General features: G+C 39.3%; 1 protein-coding gene across 5 annotated transcripts in view; it reads left to right on the top strand.

Annotated features, from left to right (window-relative positions):
* kirrel3b (kirre like nephrin family adhesion molecule 3b) overlaps window positions 1-27,858 on the top strand; it is a 169,729-nt gene that overhangs the window by 89,447 nt on the left and 52,424 nt on the right. For all 5 annotated transcript variants that reach the window (XM_085429766.1, XM_085429765.1, XM_085429763.1 and 2 more), the window contains exons 3-4: window positions 9,164-9,313; window positions 14,115-14,264. In XM_085429766.1, coding sequence (XP_085285892.1) covers window positions 9,164-9,313; window positions 14,115-14,264 — 300 coding nt within the window. The remainder of the gene's footprint in view (window positions 1-9,163; window positions 9,314-14,114; window positions 14,265-27,858) is intronic.

Genomic DNA, 27,858 nt, shown 5'->3' with positions numbered 1-27,858 from the left:
TTTACAGTTGCTGTTATAAAGTTAAATCTATTTCCCAATTGGCAAGAAATCTGAACTGAATAAATACCATTTTAGGTTTTTGTTTTCATGGATAACATAAATTAAATTAATTGGAAACCTTTCCTATACACCTCCGAGACACACTGTTCCATGCACTTTGGTTATATTTTGAAAGCAATTTGATCCTATCTCTTTATTTAATCACACTCAAAGAAATAAAAATACTAAAATAAGTCTTGAAAGTCTAGGTACACTTTTATCTTGTCAGCCCGACAAAATATGAGTTATGGCTGGACAAAAGACAACTTAATGCAGCTTTCTGTTCCTTTGACATATCGTATAATAGAAAAATGTGGCTCTGCCTCAAAATATAGTGTATGCCCTATTGGACTAAGACCTTCTCTACACCGCATCCATCAAATCAGCCACCTGAGTCTGTTTCAAATACTCATCATTCCTTAATGAATGTGATCAATCCCAATGTACACCTGCTCTGAACACCCTCCACGGTCCCTTCTCTGGAGTATCCTTTATGAATCATCAAGTGTGTCGATATCCATATTCCGACATCTTTATGTCAGCAACAAGACAATAACAGGGCTGGCCCTGAGCTCTTAAAGCAAACATTTTAACAAAGACTCTAGTAACAGGAGGGTAGTGAAGAGGCTGGAAGCCATGAAGTGAGGAAAGTGGACACAGAAAGGATATAATGGAGCAGAGAAACAGAAGGGACCCTTCCTGTTCAATCAGGCCCCATCTGAACTCACAAACTCCCTCTCTTCTCCATCTTCCTCACTAATTTGCATCTCTTTTATGTCCCTGCTTTCTATTATGCAAAAGTGCACGCTAAAAAAAGTAGTCCAGTTCACAAAGTGAGTCGCTCCATTTCCCCACACTTTTTAATCAATACCAGTCAGGGTAGGGAGGGTTCAGTTGCATTTATGCTAACTGGAATATTTGAACTGTTCTCTTTGAACTGTAGTTACCTTGGAAACTAGCCCACATGACTTGTTTTATAACAGTAATTACAATTAGTGGTCAGACGAGGTCTTGAGTTTACAGAACATATAAATACAGAATCTCATATACATCTTACAGGTATAGCACCCTGCTTTGTTAGCTATGCGGCATTTCAGAATGCTCACTGGCTGCTTGGAAGCAGCCTTGACGACCTTTACGACCCCCGGTTTGCTTTACATGGATGACTTTTCTAGCTTATTGTATGCAGACTGCCAGGAAAGATGAAGCCTTGAGAAATTTAACAAGCGGTTTGTCGGCTCTGATACTCCACTTTCTGATGCCCATGAAATCTTACTTCTTCTGGCCATGTAGCTGATGATAAAGCGGGCTCCTGCAAGGCCTTCCCGCTGTTGCCATTTGTAATTTTTAGAAGTCATCACTGGGGGCGATACATCTTGATTGTGCCTTGGCAACTGTCATGCTCCACTAATGCACAGTGTGAGAGGGGGCATAAATGCAGAGTCTTCCGGCAGCACTGATGTTTATCTTCCCTGCTTCATGAATTTGCATTCCCATAGACACAATTTACTCATAATGGCAGGCATCACAGTGTAGATAGGCCCAGTGTATTATCAGTCTGTATACAGTGTTTGTTTTACAAGTGGACAGGCAGGAAAGGGGGATTTGAACATTTTGATGAGGAAGACAGATTGATAGTAATATATGCCTCCTCTAATGGGCTTGATAGAGCTTTATGAAATATTCATCATTGGCTACTATTGTTGTAACGTTGCCAGCTGCGTCTGAGGGATCGCATTTTTATATTAATAAAGTAGCCCGTGTAGGACAAGCCTAATGACTCTGAGAAATACTGCGTTATTTCATATCATAGTTCGTATAAAACGGGGGGTTTTCAAAGTTTTCACTACGACACGCCAGTTTACGAGCAGGGGTATGATTGATGGCATTCCACGAACACGTTTAGCTCGTGTTTGTGAAATGTGTGGTTGGAGAATGGTGGTTTGCACTGGCTTTTTTTTTTCACTAGAGTTGTTCGTTAATGGTGGCATCCTATTACAGTACTACACTTTAATTCAGCCAGCTTTTTAAATTGACCCATTTTTCACTCGAGACGGATCGATCAAGCAAGGTTCTTGATTTTTGTCACTTGTGGCGGTGAATTCAAAGATTATGAAGTTTGGCGCAATGCTGTTGTCCATATAGTGGACATAAGGCGTAGCATGAAGTGTGGATGCTTCATCTTTCCTTCTTGTGCTTGTGAGTCACACAGAATGTCGCGAAGGCTAACCACTGGCCTACAGGTTGCATTTTGTGTAAACCCTGGGTGTAAAACCTTGAAAGAAAGTTGAATTTCAGTTTTCATCTAACAGGGATGAAAAAAAAATCCCATTATTACAGTGAATATCATGTCCCACCCAGAGCAGGCTTATGATAGATACTCAGGCAAATATTTGAGGCCTTGTCATTCCTGCTGCTCCCCTCCTCTCTGAAAGTAGATCTTTGTTCACAGTGTCCTTTCTGCCTTTCAGAACGCAAGGAATGCAATTTCTTTTAGAATGCAGCGAGTTTTAAAAAATTATTGGTGTTGCACTTCTCTTGTTCATTGACTGTAGATGTGACCCTTTTCATTGTATCTGCATACTGTACCTTTCTCGCTACTTTCACAGATTTATTTGGAGGGAACTAAAACTATGCATTCTCAGTAACTTTCATCTGCAGAATTAGCACTAAAATTAACGCTAATGTTATACAGTGTGGTTTGAGGTAGTTTGCACAGGGTGCATTCTGACTGCCAAAATCTATAATGACTTCGTAATTGCCTAATTAAACTCCTACAAAGCCGCTGATCATTTGCAACAAATCAAAAATCACTGGGCAACTTCAGGAATTGTATTGTGAATAAATTTGATTAGAAGCGATTGAACAGTTGATTGACGTGCAACTTTGGTTGGTTATGTTTGATAATTAGCTGGCACTTTTCCTGCCAAGTTTCTGTCACACATTTGCAGCGACATTGCTTTAACACCTCCAAAATTGGGGTGTGTTTTTCTTTTCACAAATGTCAGAATGTTTTCTCAGCCATCATACGGGACTCACTTTTCACCAATCGAACAGTGATTTTCACAAACGTGGAATGGACTCTTGTAGATGCGGGCAAGACGGATGTCATACTATATCAGCACTGTTGAAATAATATTCAAGCTGGAGATAATTATAGTGCAGATACCACTGCCATTAGATTTATGTGGAAAGTGAGAGGAATGGAGCCCAGTTGTGGGTTTATGACTAATCAGTGTCTGATGAAGGAGGACATGGAAGTACATTGTATTTGAATATTTAGGTTTGTTTTTTAAATTCAGTTGCTAGAGCTAAAGATTTCGATAATCAGCATTAATACTGCAGTGGATTTGTGACTCACGACTGCAGCTACAAAGTCTTTTGAAGTGTTCAGCAATAATTCACAGAGCTTTGCGAAAACAGCAAAATGGAAATCCAGTCATGTGCTTAGAAAATGTACTTCTTTTTTGTGGTCACGGGAATACACTCGATAAGAATCGTTTAATTTAGTCCCGTTTTCGTCACCCTTCTAACAAACAACCTGACTGTAATGGCAGCTACAGCACATGAGAAGAAGATAAAACATATCCTTCAGACGCTCACTCAAACCTTTTCCTCCTTCCAGTGCTCTTCCACTTCCATGCCACCAGAAACTACCAGCAGAATCTGTGGTCAGTGGCGACCAAATAACAACACATATGAGTAACTCACACACTCCCCCATATTCTGAATCTCTCCTGTGCTTCTAAATTGCTAGTATAAAATGCCCAGGCCAGAGGGGTAATAGTTTTTGATAATGATCCTGGGCTAAGCTTTGGTGCTGTGTGGCCACATGCCGCACAGACAGCATGCTGATTATTTCTCTGAAGTGTGTGTGTGTGTTTGTGTGCGTGCGTGTGTACACGGATGTGTGTCCGTAATGGTAATTTCCAGGCCTGATTGGCAAAGAGCGATAAAATTGGGGGCAGTTAGCACTGAGGGGAAAATAGTGCTGGAGTGTGTGGAAATGCAGCAGCCGTCCAATGGTAAACAAATTATCTGAAGTGAAATGACAACATTAGGCGATGCAAAGTGCCGGTCCACATTATGAATATGGCTCCATGCTATGTTTTTGACTACCTGTGTTTTTTTACACCATTTGAAGCAACTGAGCAGTCCTTATAAAAGATCTCTGGCCGCCTCACATTCTTAGGCAAGGTATTCAATCACAAGCATGAATCATAATCATTTCATGCGAGTAAACATACACTGTAATTTACTTTGCATCGAATGTATAAAAGATGAATAACAATATGAGGATATGAAAATGCTGAAAACGTCTTTATGTTTCGCCACATGCGTTAAATGCGGATAAATATTGATGAGCTGAGAGGGAATGCTTTGCTTTCTCTGAAACAATCTCAGTTTTTGTTGACAGAGCTGGCTTAGCGAAAGGCGGATGTGAGATAATAGGCGGATAGCTCATGTGAATGATTTGAGCAAACTGCTCAATTTGCCAAAACTAAAGAGCTGTAAAACACTTCTTTATGTGACTTATTGTTTCAGACATTATATGAAAACCAAATAAGTACTTGACTTTTTTTATTCATTTTCTTAAGCTCTATTCATAGTACAGGCTCACCGTTGCTGAGTGAGAAAAACCCATAGGGCTGTCTGTTGTCTCTAGCGACAGACAAAAGGTGTCTGTGTCTGCTCTATGTGCCCACACATTTACAGAACCTAACCCCCGAAGTCAAGACCCATTTGACTCACAGCAAATTGGCATGTCTAGACTCTTTTCCATTTGATTGTATTTAGTTATTTATTTATTCGAGCAAGCTCTCGACTAAACTGTTTTTTTTTTTCTTCTATTAATGTGGATCTCTGGCTCTGTGGGCACCCGAGCCCGGTCCCCCTCCTCCTTTTTTTTCCTGTCAGGAATGAAGAGTTAAGTGAGGGGATTAATTACTAATTGCACTTTTTAGCTATGAAAGCATTCTTCATGAACAAGTGAGGAGAGAAGTTGTTGCTCTGACACGCACATGCCAGGCAAATAAAGACAAAGTAGATTTTGGTGGCTCGGTTTTTTGCCACCACTGTGATTCCCCGGTGATGGATACCTCTGGGAAATGTGACAAAGAGTGTTTTTGGTGCAAAGTGGATGGATGAATGATAAGATGCAGCCACATCAGCCTACCCACACACATCATCCCATGTCACTATTGCTGCTGCTCCCTTATGAAGACACATTAGCTGCAAAACCCAGCCAGGCTTTAAATTGAATGAAGGAGGTCACTTTTTTTTAACTGCTTAAGTGATAGGTACAGGCTGGTGCCAGTTAAGTCCTACGTTCTCTTGATCGCTGGCTTGATGGTCCTCTGAGGACACTAGTTTTGCAGTGGCAGCATTTAAAAGAAAATGTTTTGAAAGAATACCTTCTGAATAAAGACGGATGAAGTCTCGAGTGTCAAGTCCTAATTTAAAATGAGCAAAGCTGAAATTGCATTCAAGTTCCCACGGGTTTGTGGGTTGTTGTTTTTTTTTTTTTAGAATAAAACCATCTGTTCTTCAGTCTTTGCTGGAGAACAGTTTTGTTGTTTAAGGTGTGCTCAAGCTAAAGCCAAGAATAATCACATTCAGGTTAAGGGTTATTTTAGCAATTTAGTATTCCAATGTCAAAGTGTTGTAGATTCATTTTAAGTTAAGACCAAGATCCAAAAGTGGTGCATGTGCTACGTCATGTGTTAGGCCCAGACTGCTAGATAGTATGCATGTTTGCAGCATTGTCCTTTTGAACGGTCTTTACATTGTCATGCAACACATGACACTTCCAGCTTAACTCGACACAGATGAGCCCTGGTTGACACTTTTTAATGTACTGGGTATGCACAGTGATGTTATCCTAGTGCTCCAATTTGTTTTATGTCAGACATTTGCTTTTGAAATGAACTTAAGTTTTTAACTTAAGTTACATTAAATGAAATTCAAATGAACTTTCTGTCACTCTTGGGTCAGGTTATGTCATGGCTATGGTTCAGAAGGCTACTAAACAGAAGGTTGGTGTTTCGTTCCCTGGCTGCTCCAGTCTGCATGTCAAAGTATCCTCGGACAAGATACTGAACCTTCATCAGGGTGTGAATGTGTCCGAATGTTAGATAGAACTAATGTGTGTGCAGTAGAGACATGTTGTACTTTGAGTGCTCAAGGTGAGTACACAAGAACTCATCCAATCACAGTGACCGAAGGTGCTCAGTGCTCGATAGTTTAAGAAACAGTTTTAATCAACTGATAAAGTCTCACAGCGTGCATGCTTTTTATAAAGGGCCTCGTGATCCAGAGAGAAAATGTTGAGTTGAAAGATGATGAAGAACCTATTCTGTTTTTTAAGAAAGAACTCATTAATTATTATTTTTAATCAATCTTCAAATACACAGAGGCAAACAGACAAATATTAAATGCAGAAACACACTGTGAATGTGTCCCCTGGGAAAGTTTCTGGATATTCTAAGTTTCTAAATGTCCCTTTGTAATGTTTTAGGGAATGTCTGGACTTAGAACTCATTTTTCAACACCACTGATGAGTGGTTAGCAACTTCAAAAGTCACCGGCTGGGCCATAACTTATTTGTGTCACCTGGAAACATTTCTGTTAGAAGACAAATTTGTTGCCTAACTGAGAAGTTAGAATTCAACTATGGAGATTTCTCCAATATGCAAGATGATTTTCAGTTTTCTGGGTTATGACTTCTACAACACCGGCAGAGACATTTGATTACAGACTCATGGTGGGAGTCCTCCTGAAGTCTATCTGCATAGATCTTTGACATACCCACATATTCTAAATGAATGGATTACACAGTGTGTTAAAATGTGATGCCGGGAGGCAGACTCTATCAAACAGCCACAGGAGCACATTTAACAACGCATTCTGTTTGTGGAAATTTTCCCAATTAAGCAACACACTAGTACAGTGAGCATATTTTCCGCTACAGCTGATGTTAACACTCAAAATGTGTGGTGTGCTTCAGTGAAGACACAACTTCAAGTAAGTCTACCGGTAATGGGTGGCATATCATACATACCTCATGTGTGGGAGAGAGGTGCGCAGTCACACCTTTGATGACACCTTTAAAGAGACTGTTTTCAGATACAGATGTTTGCATGTAGCAGTTCTAGGAAAACTAGTCCTTAGATTTAAATTCTTTGTACAAAACAAACTGACATGGCTAATCTTTAATCCACATTCTTACATCCACAGATGTGAGACACGAGTGATTATACGGGACGTGTAGAAAGAGTGACTTTATGTGTGCTTCCAGCCTTCCAAAGGTAAATTGATTGACTTGAGTTTGTCGGTTTAACAGTAATGCCATAGCTCATCAGATTCAGTGATGTCCTTTGTTAACAATGGTTTTTCTGAACAAGACAGTAGATCTGTTCAGTTGTGGTCTATATGTTAGAGTCCTTCATCTGTGTGTTCAATGGGTAGCAAAATAACACTAAGATAAGTTCCACACATGGAAACACAGCAAAGGCTGAATGAAGATGTCTTGATCTGAAGGGCAATGCATATGGCTCACATGGCTCACATGGCTTACATGCTTTTTTCAAAGGGCCTCGTGATCCAGAGAGAAAATGTTGAGTCGAAAGATGATGAAAAACCCATTCCGTGTTTTGAGAAAGAATACATTAATTATTATTTTCATTTCTTTTCCGGTTATGGCGCTAGTGATAGATGGATATCGAAAGGCAACCCTGTACTGCATTGTGTATTCCTTGACAGGGTACATAGGCGAGAGCAAGAATGAATATGAAAAAGTACAATTTCAACGAGTTATCCATCATAGAAATTCAGCTCTAAAGTGAAAAGAAAGATTGCAGGATTCCTCAGTTGAATTCAAAATCTGTTTCTTGTACGACAGCAGTCCTCCCTTTGTTTGTGGTTTGAAATCTTGAAGGATAAATAATTCTTTTTGAATATAAAAGCGAGCATAAGAAAGCAGCGCGATGCAGAGATGCGAGATGAAAACACTCTTTAACGTCCCACACAGTCTTTGCTCTGTTTATCATCGTAATTGACTACATGCTACTTTTCTGTCAGCTTTTTTTATTTGTATGTGACTAACATGTCCATGTGTGAGTGTGCGTGAGCCCCTTTCGGCGTTAAAACCCCCCAAAAAGCAGCAGTCTGTAAAATATGCCGGCTTTTTGCCAGCACATTCGAAAACCAGGACACTAATGGAGAAAAGGGCTAGAAAAATCAAATCCAAACAATTGAACTCAGAAGTCTGAAAATAAGACAGCGCTGTGAACAAAACTGAGTAAAGCGAGAGAGCAAGTAACACTTTTCAAACCTTTGCTGCGGTTTGTGCTCCCAAAACAGTCTGAGGGCGTCTGTATGAATGTGTGTCAGTGTGTGTAGGCTTAAGTTGATCGGCAGCCTGCCAATGTTTTGAACTACACATCAGTACCACTTTGTACCCTCCATTCTGACCCCCCCTTTCTACCCCCGTGCGACATACACACACACACACACACACACAACAGCCTCCCCATTAACACACTCTGCCTCTAATGGAGTTCACTACTCACTACTTTCCGCTTGAACGTGCAGTAGAGGAGTGCATCTAATAGTAGTCGCACACAGTTGGACTACATGGGTGTGAGCTTCAGTTAATATATGCCACTAGAGCCTGTGTTGGCAGACAAGATTGTGTTATCTGCTGTGGTGTGTACGGGCCCAGCCCATCTGTACGGTGACATCCTTCATAAATGAACCAAGCCGAACTGTGACGGCTGTCTCTTAGCCTGTGCTTCAGTCCTGTTGCTGCACTGACACCTCTGATGCATGCGCGGTATCTTGCCTCAGTATCATGAATACTGAAAGGATGTGCCACATTTGTATATCACCCTTTAGGCTTCTTTCAACGTGATTCCGCACGCCTTCCTCTCTCTTCACTCGGTATTTTGCGCGCTGAAAGCAGGTGCTTATAAAAACATCTCTCTTTCCTTCTTTTTTTTTGATGTAAACATTTTCTTGCCCTCTTCACTTTACTAGCTTACATTAAAAATAGCGCAGTGATTTAATCTGCTTACGGTTAAACCATCCCCCTTCTTTTTTGCCTTTCTTTCTTTTGCTTTTTAAGGGACAGTGGCCATGTTTTCCCAGCAGCCACAGGACCTGGTGGTGGTGGCAGGCCAACCTGTGACATTACCGTGCAGTATCCCCGGCTATCACGGCGTCGTCCTGTGGATCAAAAACGGCTTGGCGCTGGGTGTGGGCAGAGACCTCTCTGGTAAGCATCTACCTCCCTTGAGCATGTTACCCTGGATTTCTGTGTTGCCCTCTGTTTCATCTATTAATTATACCCTCTAATATAACTGTCATATTCAAATGGCTGCTTTTTGTCATCTCAAGTCCACACGTGTCAACAAGTTACCCTTTGCCAAATACATGAATCCACAGAGAGATAAAGCAGGGCCCCTAATAGTGTGTTTCATCAATCAAGAATTGCAAGTGCACTAATTGTATCACTCAACATGAACGAGCAAAAAGAACTCATTTATGTCACTCTGTTACATGCAAAGTTGAATCTTTCATAGTTTCAAACCAACTGCAGCACGAAATGAGTTGTTGCCCTGGTCTTTGTTGGTGCTTCAGGCTTCTAAATGGCTTTTTGAAGAGTACCTGGTGTCCTCTAATTGTCTTAATTGTTTAATTTAGTGCAAAAGTGACTACTGCACTGTCACTTAGTAGCCTGTTGTCAAACCAATCAAAGCTTTGTGTGCTGGCGACCTTGATGAATTTCAAGGAAACGCATCGCTCCTTTCAATAAACCTGAACAACCTTTTGAAGCGCAAAAGCTGCTGGATAAGAAAACCCTGCAACACCATGTCGCTGTTGCATTATTTATTGAAAGGTTCATAAAATTCTCACGAAACATTCATTTGAATGTTTACGCAGGGCTCCGTACGCAGCGGGATGCATTACTCTTTAAGGGCACAGTCTTTATTTTAGAGCTGTCTAATTTACCTCGTGCACGTCTGCTCTGTGACCACTGAGAAATCGGAGTTAATTGCGATTCGCGGCACAGTGTCACAATATCCAACTGTGGCCATTTTCAAAACACAAATGTCTCTCGTGATCACCGGCGATTAAATATGTATTGCTCTACAGATTTGAGGTCCTCTACCCTCTGACCTTTAGCAAATGCTCTTTAAAGGCCTTTTCCTGTCACCAGCGCGGTTTGTAATTAAACCTCAGTGGCTGACAGAGCCCCAGTAAAGCCATCTTATTCTCTCTTCAGGTCCTTATCAGGCACAGGGGAGGCTGAGAGGTAGCTGTAAACAATAGTCCCACAGTCTTCTTTGGAGGAAAAGGAGGCAGACAGGGAAAGTACTTATGATTGCTGGAGATAGAATGGAAGAGAGAGGGAGTAAGAGGGAGCACAATTTTATTTAGGGTCAGAGTGGAGCAGAGATGTTTATCCTCTTCTATTTTATTGATTTAACAAGACAAGACGATCAAGATGAAATCTCATTTCAAGAATGGGCAAAGTCGGAGTAAGGTGGAGAAAAGAGGAAAGAGAGAACGTCGGGTCGTCACACCGAGGAGAACTGCAGCAGATCACTCTTTAACAACGCATCTGTAAATAATTTCCCAGCCACGGGCAGGATGTAGAAACTCTGACCTTCTCCATCAGCTCTCTTCTTCCTGTTGTTTGGGTGAATGATCAGGCCCGATGTGTAGAGTTTGAGAGTTTAAAAATGTGCACAGTTTCATATAAAGGAGGAATAGATTCCTGTCGGGGGAGGAAAGGTTGCTGAAATCAACCCAGCGATACGGACAGGAGCTGAGTGCCTCCTATTGAAGCAGATGACACTTTTTCAAAATAAAGTACTCCACAGCTGTCCCTTTTTTATTCTTTTTCTTTTTTTTTTGCTGCTCCTGCCTACCTAAACAAGTAACGCATGCAGAAGTAAACGAGTGATGGTACATCATTGCAAGATGTACACAAAGAAAGGAAATTGGCAGCTGTATACATAAAAAGTGCGACGAATCAAATGTTGCATGGAGCATTTCAATAATATAGGTCTGCTTGGGTATTCATAGAAAGAAGCTGCGTTGGCAGCGTGCTCCGCCTGGGACCTGTTTCCATTCACAGGAGCAGTGATTAAACTGAGAGAACTCTTTCACCATTCAGTGCGAGAAATCATAGCACAAAAGCCAATGATTCCTATCTGTCCCTGAATTTCCTCTTCATTCCCTTTTGTGCCATGCTTTTCCACTCTAATTAAAGAAAAGTGAAGTAGCCCCACAGCAGCTCCACACGCCAGTCAATGCCATGAATATGTAACTGCTGCACAATTTGACGGCGACAATGGGCAGAGCGGCTATAAGTGAATTCTCCCGGTGTGCACGCAGAGCGAGATGGACGGGGAAGTGTTTATATTTTGCCATGCACTTGTGGATATACTCCAGGAGGACGCTTTCTTGAGAAGAGACTGATGGCAGACCTTTAGATGCGAGCAGGTGCTACTCCTGCCTCTCATGAGATCAAATTGAACACTCCGGTCATCTGTTCACAGATGCAGCAAAACCTTTCTCTATCCCCCAGTGCTTACACTGTGTGAAATGTGCTCTAGGTAAACGCCATAAATCACTAGGCCACGCCTCAAGTCTCTGTATAGTTACACGCACACACGCACGCGCATGGTCACCATTGATTCGGCCCGAAGATAAATCCATTCTCCTCTGATGGATTCATTACTCCTTAATGGGCCTATTTTACATTGTTTGCTTTGGGTAACGCGCGGTGTCTTTGAAATTCCCCGAGATCTAAGATCAATGACCCGCGTCACATGTGCCGAGGTGATCAGTCTTCATGTGTGTCAGTATAACTTCAGTCACATTGGCAAAATACATGATCAAGGTGCTTATGAGATGACAAAAACACATTTCAGCATGTTTATACTGTTTGGAAATTAGACACATTCTTGTCATTTACTATCCACGGCAAATGCAAATTGTATTCCTTTCGGATTCGGCTGATGCACGGAGATGAAACTGGAACGGAGCCATGTCCTCACATAGCGAAATTATTCTTAGTTTGCCAGAGGCACAGATGAGGTAATTGGCAAGATCATCTGTTTGCGTAACAGAAATTTGCATGCCTCGTACCTTGCCACAATTAAGACCAGCAAAGCGAAGTTGTGAAGTGCATCTTGTTTCCCGGGTGCAGTTAAGGCTCGGCTGTGTAGTCTGCAGTCAACTCAAGGTCACATAATTCAGATTTGCGCAATGATCATTACCCTTGTGATCCAAAATGGCACTATTGCTTTGAATCTCATCAGTGAACATAAAACTGAAGCAAAATGGGTCTCTGGGTGACCTTGTGAACATAATGGTGCATCCTTTCATTTAAGCTTCTGTTTTTTTTACAATTTTTTTCCTGAGTGTGGAAAAGTAGAAAGCGCCTTTTCAGGCATGGTTATTAATACTATTCACGGGAGCTTTTACTTGTGATTGGGCCTGTGTTAACTGTATGTACAGCATTTTTTTTTACTGCCATTCCTCCATATGAAACTGAAAGAAAAAAGACATTTATCAACTGCATTCTAAGTATTCCCTCAGAACAGTAGCTGGTGGCATTTTGGTCATCTTGGTTAGCGTGCCACGTCTTTAAACTTCTCCTGTGTCCTCTGCCTGGTTGTACTGCTTATACTTAGGCATTTTTTTGTCCTTTGTTCTTCCCAGTGTATAGGCCCACAAGATTAAAAGCTACATGTTGGAAGATGAAATGCAGAGAGTAGTTTAATCGGCTGTAACTCACCCCACCAGCATATAATGAGGCCCACTTCATGCTCTATTAAAGGCTACTGGATTCAATGAAGCAACCATCAGTAATTGGACTTTGAGCATACGATGGGCTTTTGCACTAGACAAATTCAAGGACTTAAAAGCTGTTATAAGGCTGCCCAGTCTGTTATGTTCCCTGTTGTTAGTAAAACATATAATCAGAGAGCAAACCCTTTATAGTGATTCTGAGGGATCGCTGAAGTGAACTTAACTTATAAGGTGGTTGTTATCGGAAAATCCATATTTTGTTCCCAAAAATCTTTTGGTAAGAAACCAAAACTTATTTTTTTTGGAACAAAAATTCTGAGTATGTGAGCAGAAAGTGTGAAGTTTCCTGTTGCAATACACAATGTTTGGAGTGCCGTTGTTCCCCTGTAAAACTCTCCAATTCACTCCTCAAGGTTCATCAATTATATTTCTATAAGCGCTACTGGAGGAAAAAGCAGTTCTCAGCTGGAAGTTACTCGCATTTGTGGGAGTTTAATTTGTATAAACACACATTCCCCGTGTTTTCCAAGCACTGTATCCACAGTAATTAAAAATATGGAGCATGAAAAATAAAGAGAATCTATCTTAGGAAACGAGCAAATCCAAAAGCATGCGGAATACCCCACAGAGCCGCCCAGTTAAACTCATTCTTCTTCTTGCTCATCTAACCCCATCGAGGGACGCGTGCCGCTAAAAACTCGCAGTGCACATTTCGATAATAGTTGAGGGCGATTTCTTTGAAACCATCTCTCTTGACTTGTGCAAAATGTCCATGTCTCTTGGATGTTGTTCTCCATTCTTCCCTTATTAAGCTGTAAATCATTTCAGCTTTGCTGGAACAAGTCAAACTAATTCCTGTTTATAGCTGAAGTAAAAAAAAAGAAAAATCATTATCCTGAATGCTACAGCTACTCCTTAAAATTGGCAGGAGTGCTGTAAAAACATGGACATGTATGAAAATGCATTGTGAGTAAAGTAACAAATTAACATTCAAGCTATGTTCACCTATAAAGTCATTGTAAAATCAGTTTCTCTGTTATCTAAATTACATGCTTTTGCAGCTCAGTTAAAGTTAATATGTAAATGGCTGAACTGTGAAAGGTAACGAAGCAGCATTTTCTTTTTTCTTCCTTTTTTTTACAAAATGATTTTGTTATTAAAAGCTTTAAAAAATAATCATTTTATCATCTTGCTTTTGGCGAGTGCACAGTATTTTCATTTTCAAATGGACAAATGTGTTTGCACTGCAGGCTACCCTCGTTACACAGTCATTGGCGACCATGGTTCAGGGGAGCATCATTTGCGAATCCAGCGTGTTGAACTGACGGATGATGCAGTGTTTGAGTGCCAGGCAGTTCAGGCTGCCATGAGGTCCCGTCCTGCCCGCCTCACTGTTCTGGGTAAGTCAACACTGAGCACACGGCAACTCCAAACAAACCCACTGTACCAGTGCCAGCAGGCTCCAATCACCGGATTGCAAATGGCTTGTGGAAAAAAAGCAAAAAAAAGCACTGGCTTCTCTCTTTTTAATCTGTCAACTATCAGTTCTTAACTTAGGGAAATGTGTAGAACAAAGTAAACACCTTTGTTCCAATTATTTGATACAATAGTGTAATAACAATATACATGTATTAAATCCCAGTATTCTTGAGCACTGGATAGAAGCACCACCAGAGCTCAAAGCAACACTAACAAATTCAATGCTTAAAAAGGTTTTAGGGTTGTTTTTTTTCTTCCCACTTTCCAGCAACAACTCAAAACTGATATTTCATGTGATGTTTTCCAAAACATGATAAAAAATGATGTTGCAAATCTTGAACAGAAAAGATCCTTTATTTAAGCTTTTGAAAGGGAATCAGGAATCCGTGATAACTTTTTCCCATTTGGCAGACGGTGTCAATATGACGAAACTTTTACAGAACCTTATTTCCACTTTAATTTCCTTCCTCAGCATGCAGCCTTCATTTCCATTATTACCATAAGCTTGAGAGGTGACAGGCTCTTAATTAAACTTTATTGGGTTATCATTCAGTGTTTTCATTTCTGCCTTATTGGGTAGCTCTAGTCCAACCTCTGGCTCACGTCTCTTACCTGGGTCTTTCAAGCGTTCTTCCCTTAACCTTCCTCAGTAGGTGAGTGCTGAATAGATAACTCAAGTCGGTGGCAGAGCAAGAGAGCGAAGGAAGGAATGAGTGAAAAGAGTGGGGAATTTGTGGGATGTCTGACGCCCGCTCCTCACCACTAGCAACTCATCCGCCATATTGATCCAGCCTAATGAAAAGTGAAACTAACGATTTTGTAGGGGAGAAAACAGAAAGAGAAAATGAGAGAGGGTGAGACAAATTGCAGCATAATGTTTCTCTGGCAGCACAAGCCTCCTCCCTGCAAATGGATATAAGTGAATAATTATGGATACTTCTTCAGAGTTTAAAATGTCTGGTGTGACTGCACTTTTCCCATCATCTACTGCTTTCCTTTTTAGGGTGCATGCTTACATCTTTGAAAGTTCAGATGCTCTAACATCGAGACTTTCTTAGAAACTTTGCAATCAGACCTCACACTCAGGGGACATTAGGGGAAAAAGAAAAAAAGCCCGACAGGCAATTCAAGATGTTATTGCTGGACGCAAAACCCATTTTAATGCATGATTCTCCTACATTAAACTTCCACTTTGGCTTTTCAAGCAACTTTATTGAATCATAACACTGGCCTCCCACTGAAAGGTTCTACAGTCTAGAGCAGGAATCTCAAACTCGTGGCCCGGGGGCCACTTGCGGCCCACATCACAACTAGTGCGGGCCGTATATTGACGTGAAGAAATATAATGCGATTTGGCCCTTGAAGTTACTTTTTTGTTAGGGTAGACGTGTTTGTTGTCGAGTGCAGTGTTAAAATAAGTTCTTTAAAAAGCAACAAATGATTTAATATGAGCAGAGAGTGCAAACATGTTGAGGGATTGGTTCATTTCATTTTTTTCATTTGATTTTGATTTTATTGATTAGCATTCAAATTCAAATCTCAGTGAAAACAGTGAAAAAAACAAAACAAACAAACAGTGAAAACAGAACAAAAATCTACCATAAAGAAAGAAAGCATGAGACAAGGCTAATCAAAAGGTATTGGCTGAAGCATTTGCTTATTACACCAACCCTTTTCACAAAATATCTTTTTGTATGCAGCTCCTGTACACAGGGCTTGAAGAAAATAATAAAACAAAGCAAAAACCAAACAAACAAACAAAAAAAAAAACAAAGAAAAAAAAACTTTCCACCTTAGATAAGTAACTACATCAAAGCAAAAGAATCAAGAGGTTGTTGTTGTTTTTTCTCCTTTTTGCTCTTTTCATTCTTGATTTATATATTTTTCTAATACTCTATTTTTAAACATGTTTTTAAACAAGGAAAATGAACTACACCTTTTTAAATCACTGTCATAACTATTCCACAGGTTAACTCCTCTAACAGAAACACATCTCTGCTTTATATTTGTCCTTATCTTGTTTTTTTTAAAGAAATCTGTTCCCCTTAAGTCATATTGACTCTCTCTGACTTTGAACAGCTTCTGAGTACTGGGGCAAAGCAAGTTATTTTGTGCTTTATACATTATCTGTGCCATTTTATATTCAACTAAATCATAAAATTTCAGGGTATTCAGATTAATAAACAAAATGTTAGTTGGTTCTATATAGTTTGATTGGTTTATAATTCTTATAGCTCTTTTTTGTAACTTGAAAATATGAAGAGTGTTCGTTTTATATGCATTACCCCATATCTCCAGACAGTAAGTCATATATGGAAGCAACAGAGAACAATAAAGTGTGTATAATGATTTTTTGTTCAGGACATGCTTTGTTTTATAGAGAATAGCAATGGTTTTTGACATTTTTGTTTTCACATGGTTTATATGAGACTTCCAACTCAGCTTATCATCAATTATCACTCCAAGAAATTTATTTTCGTACACTCTTTCAATTTCAATTCCATTAACCCTTATTTTAGATACATTTTTCATTTGTCTAGTGCCAAAAATAATCAATTTTGTTTTCTTTACATTTAATGATAACTTATTTACATCAAACCAGTTTTTTAATATATTTAACTCCTTTTCCGCTGTAGTCAGAAGCTGTTCTAAGTTTTTACCTGAGCAGTACAGAGTGGTATCATCAGCAAACAATACACATTTTAACAGTTTGGAAACACTACATATGTCATTTATATATAATATAAATAATTTAGGGCCCAGCACAGAGCCCTGAGGAACACCACAAGTTACCTTCAACTGCTTAGATTTTACATTATTGAATTCGACATATTGATATCTTTCATCCAGGTAACTTTTCATCCACTTGTATGCTATCCCTCTTATGCCATATCTCTCTAGTTTATTCATTAATATAGAATGATCAATTGTATCAAACACCTTTTTTAAGTCTATAAAAACACCAACAGTATATTCCTTATTATCTATTGCATTAGATATCCCTTCAACAAGTTCCATCACTGCCATTGAAGTGGACCTTTTCACTCTAAAGCCATATTGGTTATCACTTAGGAGATTATGCTTCTCAATATATTTATCAAGTCTATTAACAAATAACTTTTCTAAAATTTTTGAGAACTGTGGGAGTAGTGATATTGGCCTATAATTGGTAAACTGACATCTCTCTCCGTTTTTATGGATTGGAATAACTTTTGCTATTTTCATTTGTGAGGGAAACACACCAGTTTGAAAGGACAGATTACAAATGTATGCGAAAGGTTGCACTATATATTCTATAATACTTTTAACTAATATCATGTCAATACCAAAACAGTCAGTGGACTTTTTATTTTTAAATGTCTTCACAATGTTAATTATTTCTCTATGAGTTATAGCACCAATAAACATGGAGGACACATTCTGAGTAATATGTTTATTTAGGTCGTTATTATTTCTTGACTCTGGAATTTCTTTTGCTAAATTAAAGCCAACATTTACAAAGAAATCATTAAATTCATTTGCAATGTCTTTAGTTTTATCAAGCACAATATCTTTATCTTTTTTAAAATAATCTGGATAATTCTTATTTTTTGAGCCCTTTTTGATTATACTGTTTAATATCCTCCACGTTTCTTGTGTGTTACTTCTACTTTGCTCCAATAATTTGTGGTAATATTCTTTCTTACTTGTTCTTATAATATTTACTAATCTATTTTTATATAACTTGTACTTTATTTCAGCATCTTTTGTCCTCTGTTTTATGAATCTCTTATATAGATTATTTTTCTTTTTACATGGTTGTGTTAGTTAGCTAATGTGTACACTTATGTCTGCATTTTTATTTTGTTAAATACGAACAAAATGATAGCAGAGGTGCTGCCACGTGTCCGGCCAGAAAGAGAGTAACAACTTGTTTATTTGGTAGTTCAATGAAAGGCTTCAGTTAAGAGTGAGAAAAAAAATTGCGTTCACGTTTGTAGTTTTGTGTTGTTAAACAATAATTGAAATGTAAAAACACAAACAAAACACTACATTTTCAGATATATGTGTGGTTGTTTTCTTGTTTGTTTGTTTGTTTGTTTGTTTGTTTGTTTGTTTGTTTTTTTGGTACTACTTGAACACTAAAGAGGGCCTCCAATGAGATGACAGTGCCAGCAGTGGCCCACAGCTCATTTAAGTTTGAGACCCCTGGTCTAGAGTATGGAGAAAAAGGTCTATATTAACTCAGTCACAGTTTTAATCACTCACTCATTAATATATAATAACAATTAGTAATGTTTTGATGCATGCTCAATCATCTAGGTAAGAAAATCCCCAAAAGGTTGATTCAACTTTTTGGAACAATTAGTAATCCACGGCTCTTTTCAACACATTACTGGAACACAGTATTCGGTTGAGGCATAAATTAGTCCAAAAACTAATAAATCCCTATTTGTAAAAATGGCACCACTGAAGACCATGCTGGGTAATGCTAGCTAGCTGGCTTGTTAACATCTGGCATGGGCTCTGCTGCACTCAACAACTGGAAAGAAGTAAAAATGCTCCAAAATAACTTGTGACCAATAGAGGAGCTCCATCTGCTGTTTGGCAATTTTTCAGTTGTTTAAATAAAACAAAACAAAAAGAAAAAAAAAAAACAGATTTTGCTGTGTTTTATGGTTGTGCTGTTTTGGGCAGTATTTTCACTGTGTGCATGGTTCAGGCAGACGTTCCAGAACCAAGTGAGCCAGGGATAGCATGCTACTCAAGGCTAAAAGTTTTTTTCCCCTCATCATTTTTTCCACAAGCAGGCTTTTAAGGACCGACTCTCTAGCTCTGTGGATTTGTGTTTACAGAGACAAAGTAAAGATGTTTTGGTTTTTCTTGGATTTTTTTGTTTTTTTTTGGGAAGTTGTGTTTTATATTTTATTTCTTTTTTTAGTGGCACCATATGTTAAAATGATCACTGACTTATTCAAAAATAATAATGATAATATCTTAATTACTAATAATTATTAATTGTAATATTAGCATGTATAACTGCCTCTAGATTTCATTTGGTTACAATTTGATTGTAGAGCAACAACCTTTTTCAAACACAGGGAAGAAAGGGAAGTTTAGACATGGGTCCCAGCCTTGTGTGAACATAAAGTGATTTGGCTGAAATTTGTCAGAGATTATTTTTTATACATTCAACTTATAGCATTGTATATATATAATTAAACTATAATACATTTTTATACATGTCTGAATCAACATTGTCAAGCTTGTCCATGTGCAGCAGTCAGACACAAAACTAAAATAAATAAATAAATGAATAGTTTTATTGGTTACCTATTAATATTAACTGATCTTAAGATTTTAATAATGTTTTTCAAGGCCAGCTCTGGGCTCACACCAAAGTATGTCTCAGATCTTCTGACGCTGTGTGCGCCCGGTCGTAACCTGAGGTTCTCAGCCAAGGCTGCGCTGGCCATCCCACAATCTCGGCTGAGGACCAAGGGTGACTGAGCCTTTTCTATCAGGGCATCCACTCTTTGGAACAACCTCAGTGAGGAGATCAGATTGGCGAGCTCTTTATCGCCTTTTAAATCCCTCTAAAGACATATTTTTATACGCTGGCTTTCTCTTTGCTTCCACTTTGAGTTATTTGTTTGGTGTCTTTTATAGTGTTTTATCATTTCTTCCTTCTCTTCCTTTATAATCTTTATTAATTTGTATTTGTTTTTAATTTACCATTTTTTCTCTTTTTTCTTTTAAAAAAAATGCATTACTTTTAATATTCTTGTGCTGAAAGCTTTTCTTTATGATTATGTCTTATTTCTTTAATATGATTCTAAACACCACTTTGTTTAGCCTTAGTGGCCTTGGAAATTTTCTAGGTAAAAGCTGCCTTCAGTGAAAGGATGCTCATATGGGAGCACACAATTGCCATAAGCAGTGGATGCAAATATTTTTCTACTTTCAGTTTTATTTCACCCCCCACTGTACTCCATGTGGTCAAATCTTGGCATATTCCAAGTAAATTAAAGCAATAAAGCACTATTTACTAACCCTGAAATTTCAACCGTAAGCATCACACGGCAACAAGGAAGTGCAGCATTTGGGTGAACTGTATTATCTTAGCTAATAAGCTACGAGAAAGGGAACACCTTTATTCGTATTTGATTTATTGAGAGCGAGAGAGTTTATCATACCTCCCCATGAGCCTGAATGGTAGGTGTTTGTTTAATCCCCTGCCAAGCTCAATGACTCCACAATGCGCTGCCAGGGAGAACTCCAGGCTGATCTACACACAAGGTAATGGAGGAAATATATGCAAGGCCTGTGTCACTGCAAACTCCTAGCTGTCAATTACTTGCCAGCGGTGACAGAGTGTGTCTATCAACTTGGAAAGCAGCTACGGCCACACACATGCCTATATGCGCGCACACAGACACAAATACGGCACATAGGCATATATGCATTATGCTTAAATGCATCCTCACACCCACCAGTGCACACACACACACACGCACACACAAAGTCTTCCATTTCGAAATTGACAGCAGAATAAATCTAAAGCTCTCCTCTCCATCTTTTATAATTCAGTTTCAGCCCATATACATCCATGTGCCATGTCAGAGTAACTTCTCAACACTTAACTTTGATATCTTTGGAAACACAGAACACGAATATTCATGCTGCTAAAGAATAAAGTTGCATGTTTCAAGTTTTCTGTCTTTTTTTCTCTTTTCTTTTCACTGAGTTTGGCCTTGTAAAAAATACACGTGTAAACAACCCACCCATTCACTAGAAAACGGAGCGAAAGCCTTTACTTCACTCTTATTCATTTCAGCCAATAATTAAATGGGGAAGAGTAAGGAAGAGTTAGGAAGTTAAAAAAGACTGACTACATCAACATTTATAAACGGTAATGAAGTCCCTTCATCGAAAAGCTTTGGCAACTAAATGGATAAGAGTTTGCATGGCTTGCAGGCTTACTCTCAGATGCCAAAGGAGAATCAAGGTCTTGTGAATTAGTCATGAAGGAAGAGAATGGAGGGTTTCAGGTCCAAAAAAGACCCCTGAGGCTAATTATATCCCTTGCAGCTAGTTGGCACCTCTCCAGACCTTTGCTCTAATCTTTCTACCTTTGGTTGGGGACCGGTGGAATGAAAGGAAGTGGGATCACTGTTGTTTGATTAAGGTCTTTGGCTGAAAAACTTATCTAAGGTGTTTGGTTGATTTTAAATTAACTGGATTGTGGTAATTCTTTACACAAAAGAAATATGCTTTTAATGAATTGTAGTGCCATTTATTGACAGACATTTTAGTCTTTATTTTAAGTGGGATTTTTTGTCACCATCTGCATTTACTCACTCCTTTTTTCCCCAGTCACTTAATGAATCCTTCCTACTTAATGGACAGCCTTGAATTCCTTTAATTAGTTAGTTCTCTTAATTTTGAATCCTGTCTTAAAAGGACACAGTTAATTTGTAAACTCAAACAGAGAGCTTTTGGTACACTGTTCACTGTTGGCTGTTAATTAAAATTTACTAAAGATAAACTCAAAAGATTAAAAAAAAAAAAATGCCTGGCCATTAGGCCCAATATTTTTCATTTATCATCACCGGCTATTCTCTAGTATTTTTTTTGATCATCCATTAACCTTGATGAGATTATTTTTTGGCTTGAAGCATGGATATAAAAACAGGAGATTTTTTTAAGATGTCGACGTTATCTGGAGGAAATAAAAAAGAGTTACAAAGCTTTTTGTGTAGTAGACAATAATCCCCCCCATTCAGAAATGTTGCATCACTTGTTGTGTAACACCGGTGTCTCTGGATATCACAGTTCTTAACTTTTGTTTATTATGTATCATATGTACCGAATAATGTCAAAAAATTGGTACTCAGATGCTAAACGGATACTGAAAAGAACTATGGGATCACATACTCATTTGTAACAGTATTGATACCAGTGCTGCTGCCGTCGCCTCCTCCAGCTGACACACAGCTTCACACAGCAGTGGTGCAGACAGGCAGGCACAGAGCCCCTCCTCTCACTATCAGCTCAGCACTCAAACAGTAGCGCAACAGACTCAGCGAAGCAGCTTCAAGACTGGCACCCCGACCTTTATGAAGAAAGACTGGGGTGCTGTGTTTCTTTTAATGTAACAGATTGAAGCAGAGAATAGTCTACCAGCAGCTAGACAGAAAATGCAACAGCCTACCTTAACAGCTCTATTTGATCGGCAACAAAAACATGGTGGCAAGCCACCAAAAGCACAGGAAATTAACATGGCTATAGAGCCGTGCAAGGATTGGTATTCTTCACATCTGTTTTGCCTTTTCTGTTTTTTGCATGTGTTGATAATAGTACTGAATATCTTTCCAAGTGCTGGTATCAAGTTTGAAATGTGAGTATTGTGGCAACCCTTTATTGTACGGTTTATCTAGTTACGCTTAAATAGTTGTCTGATTGTGCAATAAGATACATTTTTGACCTTTTTTCTCCTAATATAAGCTCTGTTATTAATCTTGCATATTTGCGCATCAGCATTTCAACATTTACATTTACAATTAAACCATATGTGGTTGATTGACTTCTGGAAGAACCAATGTGCAGTTGGTGCAGCGGTTGAAATTCAAAGCCCCCGCAGAAGATCTTTGGAAATGAAAAGCATTCATAAATACAATATTACGCTGGTCGTCTGACAAACATAATTGATAGCACGCCATTTGAATGAACCATTGTGTGCAAGATATTTGTTTTCCCTTTCCTGCATTGTTAATGTTTTGGGCGCATGCTTCAGCAACAATATTCATGTACACAAAAGCCCAAGGGTATCTTTTGTTATTGTTGTTTTCAACTGCCAAAGCTGAATCAGCCATTTCTGTGGATAAGTCTGAATTCATTATTTCTCAAGGATCACACTGCCATCTTTTTAGTAATGGAAATGAACTTTGAGGGCAGGGCTAAAAAAAAAGAAAAGACAAGAAAGCTACTATAGAATTAGAAGTTTTCGTCCTAAAAAAACACAAATTATCACAAATAGTTTATTAATGTGCATTTTAGCTTCAAGTGCTGCCTTTGAAGTATGTTTCAGTAAGTCCAAGGGCAAGTGAAAGCTTATATAGAAGACCTGTATTTTCTGTATTAGTTGCACGTGATCTTTCTTTTATTAAGATTTTGATTCTTCGTTTTTTCATTAAAGGTTAAAGTTACAGTCACCGAAGTCAGCCATATCAGTATCCTTTTTACCGGATACTGCTGTTTGAGCCACATTTTGAGGAACCCTTATTAAATTCTTTGCAGATTTCCTTGTAAGTAACCAATTTGTCTTTTACAAAAGGTAATTTAAGCCTAGCCAAGCATCTCAGTAGTATAATGAGAGATAAGGTGTCCTAAACGGCAGTCATTCTGGGAGAAAACTTGACTGTAACATTCACATTACACTGCCTTTTCTGCAACATGAGATGGGACAATAACTACATCTATGGTATCAGAGGCAGTGAGCAGGTGTGCGATTATGGCAGACAGGCTGCATGTAGGATGTTTGGTTTTTTTGTTGGTTTTTTTTTTCCTTCTCAGCATTTGAACAGAAGGAGAAGAAATAACATGAATTCGTGTGCCGCGAAACAACAGCACCGACTGTGTACAGGTGCTGAGCTAATTTGAATGCACCGCACTACTCAGTGAGTCAGTTTTCTTCAGTTGACTGTAATTCTTGTCAGCAAACTAATGATTGGCTTAAGAAAATATAACAACAAGGGCTGATAACTGCCAGAAATTTTGAATGAAAAGTTTTTACTTTTAACTGTGAGTTGGAACTTGGATTTTGACCTTGCCTAAACCCCCCCCCCCCCCCCCCCACACACACACACACACACACACACACACACACCACACTCCTTAAATTCAAACATACATGCATAATACACACGTAATTATAGAGCACAACTCAGCTGGGTGGTGAGAAGCAATGTCAGCACCCTCCCAATCTGTGGAGAGCAGCTTAGGGCTGCACATGGCTGCGCTGTGACGGAGCAAGCAGTGCACATCTCTGACAGCTCTGGCATCTACCCACTCCTCATCTCATCTTCATCCTTCCTTCCCTCCATTTTATTTGGCAGTGTTCGCAGAGATCATGATGCCGACTCGTGCTGTGTTTCTACACTGTACATATTAAAATTTAGCAAAAATTTTGCACCTTTTGATCATCTCCCCTTACTGTCCCATTGGCGTCCAGCTGCTTTCTTCCTCTACCTCTCTCTTTACTCTTCTTTTTCTTTTCTAGCAACTTATTATTTCATATTTCCACCATGGCGCCACGGATTTTCTACAAATCAGTGCTGTGCTGTTGTTTTTGCAACTGCAATCTGCCATTTTGTTTCTTTCTCTTATTTTCCTTTCCATTTCATTTTTATTCACTCTTACTTGTTCTCCTGTCTCATGCATGTGCACAGTCATGGCTGAAGATCTTCTGCTTCCAAACAGATGTACTATGACAGCACTTGAAGAGGGCCGGTGATTTGGGCCAGTGAGCCACACATGTCTCTTGTATCCACCCTGCGCTGGGTATTCCTCCCTTCTACTCTTCTGTTTTTCCTGATCTTTCTTTCACAAACTCTGCAAGCTGTCGCGGCAGGGTGACAGGCAGCCTGTGCAAGTATTCTTCTGGAATAGACAGGAAAGTCAGGAATCACATTGATGTTCAGGACACGTCCGCCGAAGCACAGCTGACACGTTGCCAGCCTTCCCCTCCCCTACATCGTCCAGCCACCTTATGTGGAGCTCTCTCATTCATTTGCCTCCAAATTGCTTTTCCTCCTTGCTCGCACTCCTGGAAAGCTGGGGTGCTCACAAGATTTCATTGGCTGCTTTGGAGGACTTCTCCCAGTGCTGGTTTCCTAAAAACTCAGCAGGATCATCACGAGCTAACTCTAGTGCATGCTATCACATAAATTCAAGCTTTATGTCCAGTGTTTGGATAATTCATATGTTTCATGAGACAAAGGGCAGCTTTATGATCTCCTGGGTTTATTCAAGCCCCTGTTGGAGCTGACAGACTTACTGCTTTTCACTGTTAATTACACATCAATATGCTGTGGTCTAATTGATTATACACTACCAGTAAATGATCTCACTGAATTCTATGTTTTTCTGACATCGTTGTCTGTTTTCACTCACTCTGATAGAAGGTAGGGCATGTAGTCAGACGTTTATAGCGACGCGAAGCACATAAATGAATCCTGAGACTTATGAAGCATCAGATGAGGTAAATGAATGTGAGTTTTGACAGAGCAATTTGGATTTATCCCAGAAATAAATAAAAGGCTCCTTAGAACCCACTATGACATTTATGATCTGAAGCCACCGGATCAAAACACACACTCAAATCAGGCACAAAGAAAGCTTTCAAATGATGAAAGTAATGAACTGGCTATATCTTACAGTTAGTCTTTACCTAAATCTTGAGCTGCAGCCACTGCCAATGCTGCATGTTTGATTAATACATGAGTAAGACAAACCGCTTCGTGGCAATTCAGCAATCAGTCGTCTGCTTATTTGTATTAAACGTGTAATCACCGAAATACCTGCAAAAGTTGATGTCCATGTGAATTCACGCCAGCAAATTTGCACAGACGAATGCAAATTTGAGAAAGCCTTGAAAGGGATTAAATTATTATCCGAGAGAAGAAAAAAGCGGACAGAGTGGAGCAGAGTTTGCAATGAGTCAGCCCTGTAATTAAAGAGGAGTGATCAATCTGTACCACTGACCACACTTATGCCAAGTCCATCGAATGGCTGCAGTAAAGAGCTAATTTAGAACCATTAGGGACTGCCGAGTTTGCAAACAGCCCAGTAATGATGATGGCTGATTCAAGTTCAAGGTTTGGCCTCTGTATAACTGTCAGACCTGGCAGTCATAAGGCGATATCAGTGAAAGATCTTAGATGAAGAGAAAGATCTATTTTAATCCTATTTTTTGGTCATTTATATATTCAATGAATGCTAGGTTATTGGTCAGATGTTCCCAATTCCTCTGCGCCAAGTTTAACTGCATTTCTGTTTTGAATAGAACATTCTTCGTTCTCCTTTAGTGGCGATGATCACAAGTTGTGGCTTTTTTTCATTAACACAACCAACAATTTCAGCCCAGGCTGTCACAAACTGTCTTCATATTGACACACTCTGCATAAGACCTCAAACACTGTGAAGGATAGAAAGATACAAAGGTATGCTGGATGGAGGCAGCCAGGCATGTCCTTCATCTCCTTGTTATATTCCCCATTTACCCTTTGTGTTTTCCTGGCAAGCATCCCTCCAGAGAGACATGACCTGAAACCGTACCCAGAGTGCCGTTTTCGCTGCGACTCCCTCTTCCATGTAACGGCACTATGCATGAAATCATAAACTCCTCTTGCACGGTCCACTTTGCACCTCTCAGAGGAATACGTAAAGCTGAATAATAAACAACTGGGACTATAAAAAGGTCAAAAGGGTCCATACAGTTACTTACTAAAACAACCTGGGAGAGTATAACAACACTCATTACTAGAATCACCCTACGACCCTAGCTGAGCACCTATTTACAGAAAACGGATTTGTTAGAACGTATGCAAGAGAGGAAAGTTTCCTTGAACATTCCTTGAACAAGACTTTTTATGTGAGATTTCAGTCAGTTTAAGCTTTATATCACCTTACATGAATGTGTGGTATTCAAGCCCGAGTCCATGACTTGCAAGAAAGTCCAGATAATGACTTGATCACAGCTTTATGCGAAAACGTAGAGATGTACATCCCCGGGAAAAAAGAACTACATAAATATTTCTAAAGGACCCAAGAGTAATGGAACAGCACATGTTCACAACAAGGAAAACTCTGAATAGGTGTACTAAGAGAAACACACCACAACTTCAACTAGGCCTTGGTAGCATGTTTTAAACAAACAGCAAAGTCTCTCTGATCGAACTGAAGGAAAGAGGGGCTTTCCTTCATGGGCTCGCTGAAAAAAATGTTTTGACCTGAAGTTTAGGAAAGGTTTGAATGGTGCAACGGTACAATGGCCGAAAACACAAAAATAAGCCAGCAACAGAATGATTGAATGAGAAGAGAGCCCATTACCAAGTGAGCAGTTTGAACTCAATATAGCCGATTGTTGTGCCATGATTCAAAACATTAAAAAAAAAATAAATAAAGTCAAGGTATCCCTGATATAATCTTGAACTGGGACTATTTTGTATGGGAGAGCGGACCAAAATTTTCCCTCTCATTTTTAAATCAGCTAACATCCTGTCCTGATCGAGGTTGTTACTGCTGCTGTTGTGATGATTAGCGAAAGAATCTTGGCAATTCCTAACAGCTCTTATATCCCCCCTCCATATAAAACCTTCTTGCTTGTCATTTAATTAATGTTTCAGTCATATGTGCAAAGGAACACTGCCAGCAAACCAGTAGGTTTGTATTTTTGCAATCAACAGTCAAAGTGTCATTACTGAGCCTCACTTTTTTTTTTTTATTGACAGATGGCAGAGCTTTCTGGACTAG

Source organism: Copadichromis virginalis, linkage group LG14 (assembly GCF_057382275.1).
Source record: "Copadichromis virginalis isolate Kocher_CV1m ecotype Utaka linkage group LG14, C_Virginalis_male_GT1.1, whole genome shotgun sequence".
Lineage (NCBI taxonomy): Eukaryota > Metazoa > Chordata > Actinopteri > Cichliformes > Cichlidae > Copadichromis > Copadichromis virginalis.
This window is presented reverse-complemented; position numbering and strand designations above follow the sequence as displayed.